The sequence below is a fragment of the Hylobates moloch genome, unplaced genomic scaffold, assembly GCF_009828535.3.
Source record: "Hylobates moloch isolate HMO894 unplaced genomic scaffold, HMol_V3 SCAFFOLD_17, whole genome shotgun sequence".
Taxonomy (NCBI): Eukaryota; Metazoa; Chordata; class Mammalia; order Primates; family Hylobatidae; genus Hylobates; species Hylobates moloch.
This window is the reverse complement of record NW_026652292.1, coordinates 60,924,213-60,936,983: the sequence shown is the minus strand read 5'-3', so window position 1 is coordinate 60,936,983 and position 12,771 is coordinate 60,924,213. Positions and strand designations below refer to the sequence as shown.

Here is a 12,771-nt window from a genome sequence, read left to right as displayed (position 1 = left end):
AATAAAAAATTTATAAGATTTATATCGTATGCCGTTCTGAGTAGCATGATGAAGTCTCGTGTCCCAGTCCGTCCCACCTGGCCCCACTGGAGAGATGCAAATCCTTCCTTTGTCCATGCTGTCTACGCTACCCACCCCTTAGTCACTGAGTAGCCATCTCAGGTATCAGGTCAACTGTCACAGTATTGCAGTGCTTGTGTTTAAGGAACCCTTATTTTACTTAATAATGCCCCAGCCGGGCACGGTGCTGACGCCTGTAATCCCAGCACTTTGGGAGGCCGAGTCGGGTGGATCACGAGGTCAAGAGATCGAGACCATCCTGGCTAACAAGGTGACTCTCTGTCTCTACTAAAAATACAAAAATTAGCTGGGTGTGGTGGCACATGCCTGTAGTCCCAGCTACTCAGGATGCTGAGGCAGGAGAATCGCTTGAACCCAGGAGGTGGAGGTTGCAGTGAGCTGAGATTGCACCACTGCACTCCAGCCTGGTGACAGAGTGAGACTCCATCTCAAAAAATAAATAAATAAATAAATAAATAAATAAATAAATAAATAAATAAATAAATAAATAAAAAATAATGACCCCAAACACAGATTGCACCACTGCACTCCAGCCTAGCAACAGAGCGAGACTCCATCTCAAAAAAATTAATAAATAAATACAATAAAAAATAATGACCCCAAACACAAGAGCAGTGATGCTGCCAACTTGGACATGCCAAAGAGAAGCCACATACTGCTTCTTTTAAGTGAAAAGGTGAAAGTTCTCAGCTTAAGGGAAAAAAAAATCATATGCTGAGGTTGCTAAGATCTGCAATAAGAACCAATCTTCTATCCATGAAATTGTCAAGAAGGAAAGAGAAATCTGTGCTAGTTTTGCTGCTGCACCTCAAACTACAAAAGCTACAGCCACAGTGCATGAGTGCTCAGTGAAGATGGAAAAGGCATTACATTCGTAGGTAGAAGACATGAAGAGAAATGGGCTCTGATTGATGGCAACCGAGAGCTGCACTAACCCAGGTTTCAGGCATCCACTGGGGGTCTTGGGAAGTATCCCCCAGATAAGGAAGGACTGCTGTCTTTGTGATTCCAACGTCCTCTGCTAGTTCTGCTGTTTGACCTACTAATCCTTAAATTCTCTGAGACTCCTTTTTTCCTCCTGATCCCCTTTCCCTGAATCCACTCTTTTCTTAACGCCCAAAACAGGAATCAGGCCAACCTCTGGGGCAGGCCAAGGGGAGCCTGAGTCTCTCCTCATTCCTTGTAGACTGACACACTGAGAGCCCTGGGCAATGTGCAAAGCTTTTCCAGGGTAATGAGTGGCTTCGTGAGCCCTCCTTTTCCCAGAGGGCTCCTCTAACTTTGTTAATATTTAAGAACTGTAATTTTTAAGGAAGGGGAGGGTATCCAGTAGGTTTCCCTTTTCACATCTCTCATCTGGTTTGGCTTGGAAGTTTGTGTTAGTTTGGGAGCCTGAGAAATTCCTGGGCACTGGACAGAGATAGCAGGAGGTAATCGATCACACAGGCCCCCCATCACAGGATGTCCATGTTGGCACAAGAACGCTGCCCCCTGCCCCATGTGAGAGCTAAGCTGCTTGGAAGCCAGGGTGGCAACAAATCTTTCAGGAGGCTGTTTGGAAATGCTTTATGGCCCATAGGGTTACAAGGCTCTAGCTGAACAAATGGAAAAATTAGTCTACCCTAAAATATCCAAGGCAAGTAATTTCCTATCACCTTGTTTTTCAAATGTACTTAACATCTAGAATCTGGGCTTCCCAAAATATAGATAAGGGTCATCAGTTAAAATGGCAACTCAGAGATAAAAATCTTCCACTTTAACAGTCACTCATAAAATGACGCCAGCAGCCCTGCTGTTTGGCCTCAGAGTTAGGCATCCAAAAACAACAATTATTAAGTATTCTTGAATTTAACAGACTTGAACCAGCCAATGAGCAGGACACTTATCCTTTGTCCCCCAAGGCTCAGCAACTGACCCTTTGCTGTCTCCACAGAAGCTTCATAAAGACAAGTATCTGGGGTTAGTTCGCCCTCTGTTGGGACAGTTTGCTTTTCTGGTTCCTTTCTCCAAATTTCTAAACTACTTCTTACTCCACAAAGTACTGATGACAACCAGATGGCAGTTGGTCTGTTTATTTCTTGCATGCTTTTTTTCTTTTTCTCTTCCTCTTCCTTGAATCATTTTGCTCTTCTTTTTTTTCCCTTTATTCTTTCATTTCATTCATTTATTTATTCCATTCCATTCCTTCAATAGAGATTATATAATACCTACCTATCAAGAACTAAGAATGCTAATTTATAGGATACAGATGGAAATTCGGCCCTCAAAGAGCTTCCCCTTGGGGCTGGCGGTGCCATGCAAGTGTGAGCAGAGGGGCAGAGCAGGACATTGCAGGCTGCATGGGACTGACACCTAAGGGCTGGAGAAGGCTGCATTTGACCTATGACCTGAGAGGAGCAGAAGCTTGCAGGCGAAGTAAAGCGGAAGAGTATTCCAGATTGAGCAAACAGCAGGTGCAAAGGTCCTGTGGCCACAGGCAGTGTAGCCCAGCAAAAGGGCTGAAATTAGTGCTCTAGGGCTCAAGTATGAGGTGACCAGGAGCAAGGATGCGGCTGTAGAAATCAGTAGGGGTCAGATCATGGGGACCTAGCACACCGTGATCATGGAGGCCTAGTGCACCAGTAGGTAGAACTGAATGCAGACAATGATGGAAGGGTTGGAGTAGAAAGTGCCATAATTAATGTAAAAAAGAAAATTGAAGGTTTAACTCATTCTCTACCACACAGTCACAGTTACCTGGGAACAGGGGCTTCTGAGGTTCTCAAGAAAGCCTGGTGTCATTATGGAATGAGTAATCTGGCCTCCAGGTGGGGGTTGAGGGAAGGATGATCATGACTCACATGAGCCTGAAAATAAACCAGCCCTGCAACTTTAGACGCAAATGAGAATAAATGAAATCTCTGGGGCTCACTGCAGTTAGACTTCTTCTTTTTTTTTTTTTTTTTGAGGGAGAGAGGCCAGATACTGAAATGGGGAGGTTTGCTGAACAATAGAACATCTTCCTCTGCCCCTTTTGGCAGGTAAATTTCTTTACAGGCCATGAATAGGAGTCACTAAATTCTAAACCTAAGGTGAGAAGACAAAGTTTGATAAATGTGCCCAGGTACTGGAATAAAGACTCAGAGAGCATGCAGATCACAAAGTTCAGACTGTGACCACCTGTGCTCAGCGTTACACACATAAACACGCTCTCTCACACACATTAACACACTCACACACATGCCCTCCCTTTCTTTTCTTTCTTTTTGAAAGAGATGGAGTCTCATTCTGTCATCCATGCTAGAGTGCACTGGCATGATCACGGTTCTCTGCAGCCTCAACCTCCTGGGCTCAAACAATCCTCCGGCCTCAGCCTCCTGAGTAGCTGGGACTACAAGCGCGTGCCACCACGCCTGGCTGCTCTCTCTTTGTTTCCGTGAACTGTCAGTTGCAAATGTCAATTCCTAAAATTCTCATACCTAAAAGGCAAAAGAACTGAAAATGACCAAAAGATGAGACAGGAGCATATTTAAGAAAGTTGAGGGGAGGAGCAGCTAAGGAAAAAAAAATGAAATAAAATGGAAAAAATATGTTATCTGTCAGTCAAGAAGAGTCACAGATCCAAAAGTCACATCTTAAATATGTTTCAGTATTTCATGGGTTTATAAACTCCTCTAGTATTTTCACGGGCTTAAAGAAAACTATTGCATACATTTTCTTTCATTCTCTAGAAAATCTTGCCCTGCTGCTGTCACTTGAGCAAGTGAGTAAGAAGGTCTGTCCTTTCATTATTGACTAAACACCTAGGTTACAGAGCTTAAATCCTTTTAATGATGCATAAAACCACACGAGGGGCCGGATTAGCTTCTCCAGTGTTAATTACAGCCTTTCTTGGACATTCTTTCCCACCCTCTATTTCATGACCAGGAATAGTAAAGCCTAAGTTTTCAAATTTATGTTAAATCTGAGAGGTTAAAAAAAATTCAAGGCCAGTTAAGTGGAGAAGAAGCTGTGTAAAGAAGGCTTACTAGATGTATATATGCCCTCAAGTCAGGACTCTCAAGCCAGCAGTATGCAGCATCCTGTCTGAAATCTTGTTATGGAAGAGCTCTCTGGATGACCCAGGCAATTCTACGCACTTTTTTAAAAGAGTGAGCATTTTCCAAAATGGCTCCTTCTAATAACCAGCAACTCCCAGCAATGATGAAAGTCACCATCATTTGTCAAGCAATTTGGTAACATCTAAAAACATTTCCCCAAGAACTGCTCCCCTCCAACACACCACACACACACACACACACACACACACACACACACACACTATAGTTTTCTTGAGTCCACTTTCAAAGCCATCTCTGTAGCAAAAGCCACCTCTGGCAAGGAGTTGGAAATGAATCAATCTTGGCAAAACGGGAAATGATTTGGGGGGACAGAATTAAACTTGGGTAGTTTTTCTTGCCTTTCTCAATTGTACTTTTGTTCATAGCTTCAGCTGAGAGAGAGAGTGCACACATTTAGTTGGGAGTTTATGAGTTCATATTTTATAATTAATGTTGCCAACAGGGGAGTTTGATTAATACCAAGCCGTGGATTTTGAGCAATGTTCCATACAAATTGCCAAATTTAGCAATAAAATAAATTGGTTATGCGAATATAATTAGTAGGATGACTACTTAAAATTCAAAACCGAATGTGAATAATTCCAAATCATCTGAGCCACAAATCCATTATTTGTATATAAGGGGGAAAGAATAACATTTGGGTTTTATTTTGCCCTCAACTGCAGTGTTATTCACCACCAAGTTGAACATAATGAAACTTCCACAATGGACTACAGCAATATTTTAGAGCCACTGAGAAACACACATATACATGCATGCACACACACAAAGGGAATGTAAAAAGGTAAGATACGCTAAACTGTGAATTTTCATTATCAATTTAAAAATCTGTAACAAACTTTTCAACAAATGCTGCATTACGTTTTTCCGACGTGCAATACATAAAACCAAATGCACAATTTTGCAGCACAGCTTTTTCCCTGTAAATACAGTACCTTGTTGTCACCCTGGACTTCTCCAAGCCTTTGCTGAAGTTCTTTAATTTCTTCTCCCAGATGTTTGTTTCGGTCCTGAGAATCTCTCAATAGTTGTGCAAGATTAGCCTAGAAATATCAACACATTATGAAATACAATCAGAAATGGAGGAGTGGATAAATGCAGGGCTTTATTGGGCTTGTGGATGCTGGCGTCCAACCCCAGCTGAACCACACAAAGCCTGTTATAGTAAACACATATATGAATGCAGCCAGTGTGTGAATCACACCACTACAATGGCATGCAGGAAAATGAAGTTGGCCATGAACCTCAATTTGGGGATATTCTTTGTTTCCAGAATGGCTCACAGAGGGTACTTGAACAAGCAATGGAAGAGTCAGTCTTATTTGCCTTTAAAAAAAAATTGTGAGGCTGAGGCAGGAGAATTGCTTGAGCCCAGGAGGCAGAGGTTGTAGTGAGCTGAGATTGTGCCACTGCACTCCAGCCTGGGTGACAGTGCAAGACTCCATCTCAAAAAGAAACAAAGAGAGAGAGAGAGTTTATCACTAAAAATCTGGAAAAAGGACATAGAGTTCAATTGTAAAATTTGGGTCAGGCCAACAATATAGAAAAAATTTCATTTTCTTGTTTGGATAGCTTTTTATTCTTCAAATATATGTTGCCTCATGAGCTTTCGTGTGTGACCTCAATGCCTAGAATTTTGATTGTAATTCTAGGGGGCAGCCAGAGAAGAGGTCAGTGACGAGCAACAATCTCTGAAATCAGGATCCGGAAGAAATGCAACAGTTTCCTGGGCTGGTTTTCCCCTTCTTTATTTCCTTATTCTACCTCACATAGTACTAACTAGCCAGGATAATCACCCTCCATTCCCATCTTCACGACATCATCCTTTCCTTAAGATTTGCCTTGTGTTGGGATCCAGGTCCCTCTGGTCTTCATGGCCAGTCCATCAGCCAGCCTCCCCTTTCGGTGTGGCTCCATCTCACAGCCTCATCGTCCCTTCCCCCAGAGCATGCAGACATCTTTTGCCATATCCTCACCCCTTTCCCACATTTCCTGAACCTGGGATTCCTGGCTGCCCATCTAGCTACCTATTCCAGCCTTTTACTCACATTCCTCCTCACTCACATGGCTTCTTGTTCTCCTGTACTATTCCTACTTTGCTAATGGACTTGCCCTAATTCTCACCTGACTTATCATATTCTTATTGAACCTTAGCAGAAAGAGACTACAAGCTACTGAAAGGCAGAGATTCTGCTTTCTGCTTCTTCCGCTTCTATGTGCGTTGTTCCAGACAGTGCTCAGGTACGGACGAGTGTTTTAAAAGCTCATGATGAATAAATGAAGGAAGAAAGGAAGGAAGGAAGCAAGTAAGCAATCTGAACAGTCCTCCTGGAAGGGGGAATCATTCAAGGAGAGTCAAACAAGGGATATTACAGATGATCTTAATATGAAAGAATCCTTTCCTGCTACAGCTGAAGAAACCCAAATCCACAGAGGTTAGGGAACTAGCCCGACTGGAATGGCTACATTTCCAAAGACTTCAATGCTAATACTTTGGGGAATATGTAACTATGGTGGGTACTAAAAAGAGAATTAAAGAGAAAAGAAGATAACGATTACATGTTGGCTGACCTCCCGTATCCCATTTGTTGGGATATCCTGTTGTCTTACCTACTAGGTCTCCCCACCTCATGCTCACCTCCCTGTGGTCCCCACACAGAACCGGCACGATCCTATCTCAGTGCCAGGGCCCTATTCTCTCTGTTTGGAATGCTGTCCCTCCAGAGAGCCTCTTGGTTCACTTCCTCACCTCCTTCAGTCTTGCTCAAAGGTCACTGTCTCAACAGGGTCCATCTTGACTGATCGATTTAATACTGAAACCTTCCTCTATGCTACCTTATCTTTTTTTCTGGAGCACTTGCCATCTGTTAATATACCATATCATTTACTTCATGGCTCATTGCTTACTGTTGACTCCTTGTCTCCCTCTCCTTACTAAAACATAAGTTCCATGAAGGGCAAGGAACTTCGTTGTCTCTACTGACCTCTCCCAAGCACCTAGTAGATGCTCCATAACTGTTTTTAAAATAAGAGGCAATAAGCTGAGTGTGGAGGTTGCACTCTCACTAGGAGAGATCAGGAATAATAAGAGCGTGTACCAAGACTGAAACCAATGCCTGGCATGGAGACTTGCACAGAAAATCATTCATCCCCAGCTGGCTGCCGTGGCTTACGCCTGTAATCCCAGCCCTTCGGGAGGCCGAAGCGGGCGGATCCCCTGAGGTCAGGAGTTCAAGACCAGCCTAGCCAACATGGTGAAACTGTGTCTCTACTAAAAAATACAGAAATTAGCCAGGCGTAGTGGCGCATGCCTGTAGTCCCAGCTACAGTGCAGGCTGAGGCGGGAGAATCCCTTGAACCCGGATGGTGGAGGTTGCAGTGAGCTGAGATTGTGCCACTGAACTCTAGCATGGGCAACAGAGAGAGACTCTGTCTCAAACAAAAAACAAAAAAAAAGAAAAACATTCATCCCCACTGGCTGGATTTAATCAAGCCCTGATCTGCACTCACTTATTTGAGAACATTACTCAGCAACTCCATCGAATTTTTCAGCCCCCTATTTCCAAAGCTCCCATCTTGTAATATGTGAGTTCTAATTTTCCCAGATTTCTGTTCTCCTAAGACAAAAATTTAGTGATGGATGAGGAAAATGAAAATCTATTTTGTAGGTAGGAAAGCAAAGAAACAAGAGACATTGTGAACAAATGACTGTCTTTGGAAATTTCCCTGAATGGGAGGAATCAGAGAGACGAGGTTGTATTCTGATCATGCCACTTCCTGGGCTGGGTGACCTGGCAGGAGTTTCTTAATCTCTTGGGTCTCCCATCTGTAAGATGGAGCTAGCAACACATAGTTATTTGATCTTTAAATAATGAACAAAGAACGCCTACCACAGTGCCTGGCATCCTGTGTGGGCTCATTAAAGGCGGGTTACCTCCCTCAACTATGCCCACTCCGTGGCTCCTACTCCAACGCTCAGTGAACAGAGTGTAGATGCAGTGAAGGCCTCCTTGGACACAGCTGACTCCTTTGCAATCCTGCCCCTTTATTGTTGATTATTCGTTCATTCATTTATCTGACAAATATTTATTGGGCACCTGGCATCTGCCTGGCACTGTTTTAGACCTGGAGATACAGCAGCAAACAATACAGACAAAACCCTTGCCCTTGGAAACTGCCATTGAATGGGTGACATTACATTAACTACATTATATTACAATAGAATATATAATGAATCCGTGTGCTAGATGATAATATGCTGCAGAGAAAAATAAAGCAGGCAAAGGGAACAGAATGTGTTGGAAGAAAGGGCCACAGAAGGTTTCACTGAGAAGGCCACATTTAAATCAAGACTTGAAAAAGGAGAGAGAGAGAGCCTTGTAGATATCTTGGAGAAAAAGTCCCAGACAGGGGAAAAGGCAAACAGGCTTCCCTCTCTCCCTCTCCCCATCACATCTCAAAACTTCCATTTGAAAGCACAGCTCAAGGCCACAAGAGCAGGCTGACCACAAGGACTACAGCAAAGTCAAGAGATGACTCAATTCTTGATTTTCTTTTCCTGGATCCCCCTCTCCATCCACAGCTCTCCTTCCTTAGCTCAAGGTGTCACATGTGGGTGGCCTCTGCCTTTCCTCCATGGAACTCCAGAACATTCCCCAGACATTAGCTCATTGATCCTTTTCCCTGGCAGCAAACATAATCCCTCCCTACCAGATGGAGGGCCAGGCCACTGGGCAGCAGTGACTGTCCCTGGGAAGCAGTGGGAGGAGCAGCCCAGCGCTTGCTCAGTCTGGGAGCTGGCTGCCAACTGCACATTCAGGTGAATCTCAGCATCCCCATCTGGAGGAGATGCAGCAAAATTCACCTAAACCTTCATTTAGCAGAAGAGAGGTCCAAAGAAATGTCTGTAAGGGCAACAATGAAAATGTAAAAAAAGACAAGGGAAAAAAATCTCCAACCTCCCTAAGCTTCCCTTTTTAAATCAATATTTCTTTAGTCTCTGGTGGGCGGGAAGACCCTGACATTCACTGACCAATGTAACTGCAGTGTCTACATTGGTAGCTACTGTATTGGTAAACCAGTACAACTCAATCTATTGGTGGGAAAAGAGTTCTCTTTTTCCAATCCATAATAGATCAATACTTTTTAAAAATCTAATAAAAATGAGTTACTAGGCAGATAAATTTAAGAAGACAAGAAGATAAAACCCCAAGTGTGTATCATTAGATTCAACAGACATAAAACCATGCTCTCAAATTGCTATAAAAGTTTCTGAACACTTACTCTCAATTTCTATATGTATCTTGTCATGGACCAGAAACAATTAGGTTGCAGCCTGGCCTTGGTCCTTGGGCCTCACTTTAAAAAGCATTGAGCTCAAATGGTTTTCCTAGGGATATGGAAATTAGAGTAAAGAAGACACTCAGTATAAAAATCAGTCAATAATTCCAGTGATGGCCAGGACAGAGGGCAGAGCTGCTTTAGGAAACAGTTATTTAGAGACCCAGTGATGTGATTATTGAAAATTACTTACTCTAGAGCCTGGCTGAAAAGAAATCTACTAAGAGCCAGGCATTTCTACATTAGCTGCAAAACAATGGTTTATTAAAATCGCAATCCTCCAAGTGAGTTCACTGTAAATCTACCCCAGCTTTAAACTTGACCCCTGGAGTACAGTGGGGTGGGGGTGGCACCACTGCTTCAAAGCAGGTGACTACAATTTTCTTTTACCTTTAACAGGCTAGATTCCTTGTCAACATACAATTCTTTTCTATTCAGTCCCTCCACCTCCTCAACTCCAAAACAATAACTTTGAAAACTAGAAAATGACTATTCTGATATGGTGCCTCATTCCTTGACATATACCTTAAAGAACAACAAAAAAAAGAAAGTAGTACATTTCAAAGTGCTCAAAATAGAGGAGAAAAGTTCACACGATTCTTTTGACCAAAAGTAACACCCATGACTCACACACATTGACTATAACAATCCATCAAGCTGACACACGGTGCCTGCTTATAATTTATCAGCTATGCAGAGCGCTTTGTCTCCCTGTTACTGAGAAGGACTCTGTGACCATCAGTTTAGAATAACAGCACTATGTAAAGGAAATGTCAGGGAAAAGTGGCAGCCTGCCCAAGACTGGGTTTCACAGGGAAGGAAAACAAAACCAAGAGATTCTTTCCTCTAAATCTCTGGGGGCAGGAGGCAGCATAAATAGCAAAACATAAAAAGTTTTAAAAAGAAGCCTCTTTTAAATATTCAGATCAAGCGAGAGCCGACATTAAAGGTTGACATTTTTGCTCTGATAATAGTGGAATGTTGAATATAGTGGGATACGTGATAGAATCCATGTATTGAAGTCACTCTTTCTCGCTAGGAGTTTATTAAAATTGTGATGGGAAAGGGAGGGAAGAGAGATTTGATGAAAACATAGCGGAGAGATTCAAGGCCAAAAGGATATGACAGCTTTCCATTATGAAACACCTTCCTTTGTCAAGGAACAACTCAATCCCCAATTATAAATGATGCCTGCAGAAGCAATTCACCAAAGCCAGCCCCGGGTGTGGGAACTGGGAAGCCCTGGAAATTCTCTCTGGACAGGGATGATGACTACAAATACTGACAGTTGTTGTGAAGGCAAAGACCAGGAAATTGATAGAGCTGTCGGATCTCACCCCCAACCTCTTCCCAACTGTTTGCAGGAATCCTCACCAAGGTAGGTTAGCCACATGGGAGAAGGCAGCTATCTTGCAGCATTTCTTTAAGCCCTGCTGCACCCTGAACTCTAGCTCTTGCCTCTACCACCGTTCCAATTCCCCTATAAATGCTGCAAAATATGTCAGAATGGTTTACACACTACAGATGCAACATGCTTTTTAAACTTCTAAGAACCAATGGGAGATTTTAAAATACGGACAATCCCTGATTTAATGATGCTTCGACTTATGATCTTTCAACTTTACAATGGTGTGAAAGAGATAGGCATACAGTAGAAACTGTAGTTTGAGTATATAGCCATTCTGTTTTTTGGTTTCAGTATAGTATGGAATAAATTACACTTTAGAAAATAGGTCTTATGTTAGATGATTTTGCCCAACCTTACACTAATATAAGTGTTCTGAGCATATTTGAGGTAGGCTAGGCTAAGCTAAGCTATGATGTAGGTTGGATGTACTAAACGCGTTTTCAACTTCTAATGTTTTCAATTTATGATGGGTTTATCAGAATGTAACCCCCTTGAGCATCCCTTTATGATTAAAACCCTCAGCAAAATCTGCATAGAAGGGACATACCTTAAGGTAATAAAAGCTATCTATAACAAACCCACAGCCAACATTATGCTGAACAGGGAAAAGTTGAAAGCATTCCCCCTGAGAACTGGAACAAGACAAAGATACTCACTTTCACCACTTCTATTTAACATAGTACTGGAAGTCCTAGCCAGAGCAATCAGACAAGAGAAAGAAATAAAGGGCATCCAAATCGGTAAGGAGGAAGTCAAACTGCTGCTGTTTGCTGATGATATGATCATATACTTAGAAAACCCTAAAGACTCCTCCAAAAAGCTCCTAGATCTTATACATGAATTCAGTAAAGTTTCAGGATACAAAATCAATGTTCACAAATCAGTAGCACTGCTATATACCAACAGTGGTCAAGCTGAGAATCAAATCAAGAACTCAACCCTTTTACAAACTGCAAAAAAATAAAGTACTTTGAAATATGCTGAACCAAGGAGATGAAAGACCTCTACAAGGAAAACTACAAAGTACTACTGAAAGAAATCAAAGACAACACAACCAAATAGAAACACACCCCATGCTTTTAGATAGGTAGAATCACTATTGTGAAAATGACCATACTGCCAAAAGCAATCTATAAATTCAACACAATTCCCATTGAAATACCATCATCATTCTTCACAGAACTAGAAAAGACAATCCTAACATTCATATGGAACCAAAAAAGAGCCCGCATAGCCAAAGCAAAACTAAGCAAAAAGAACAACTCTGGAGGCATCACACTACTTGACTTCAAACTATACCATTAGGCCATAATCACCAAAACAGCATGGTACTGATACAAAAACAGTGACATAGATCAATGGAGCAGAATAGAAAAGCCAGAAATAAAGTCAAATACTTACAGCTAACTGATCTTCAACAAAGCAAACAAAAACATAAGGTAGGGAAAGGACGCCCTATTCAACAAATTGTGCTGTGATAATTGGAAAGGCACACGTAGAGGAATGAAATTGGATCCTCATCTCTCACCTTATGCAAAAGCCAACTCAAGATGGATGAAGGACTTAAATCTAAGACCTGAAACCACAAAAATTCTACAAGATAGCATCAGAAAAACCCTTCTAGACATTGGCTTAGGCAAATACATCATGACCAGGAATACAAAAGCAACAAAAACAAAGATAAATAGATGGGACTTAATTAAACTAAAAAGCTTCTGCAGAGCAAAAGAAATTATCAGCAGAGTAAACAGACAACCCACAGAGTGGGAGAAAAATCTTTGCAAACTGTGCATCCAACAAAGGACTAATATCCAGAATCTACAAGGAACTCAAGCAAATCTG

At 42.0% G+C, this 12,771-nt stretch overlaps 1 protein-coding gene across 3 annotated transcripts in view; it reads right to left on the bottom strand.

Annotated features, from left to right (window-relative positions):
• CCDC149 (coiled-coil domain containing 149) overlaps window positions 1-12,771 on the bottom strand; it is a 107,883-nt gene that overhangs the window by 42,384 nt on the left and 52,728 nt on the right. For all 3 annotated transcript variants that reach the window (XM_032135411.2, XM_032135413.2, XM_032135414.2), the window contains exon 4: window positions 5,117-5,224. In XM_032135411.2, the coding sequence (XP_031991302.1) occupies window positions 5,117-5,224 (108 nt within the window). The remainder of the gene's footprint in view (window positions 1-5,116; window positions 5,225-12,771) is intronic.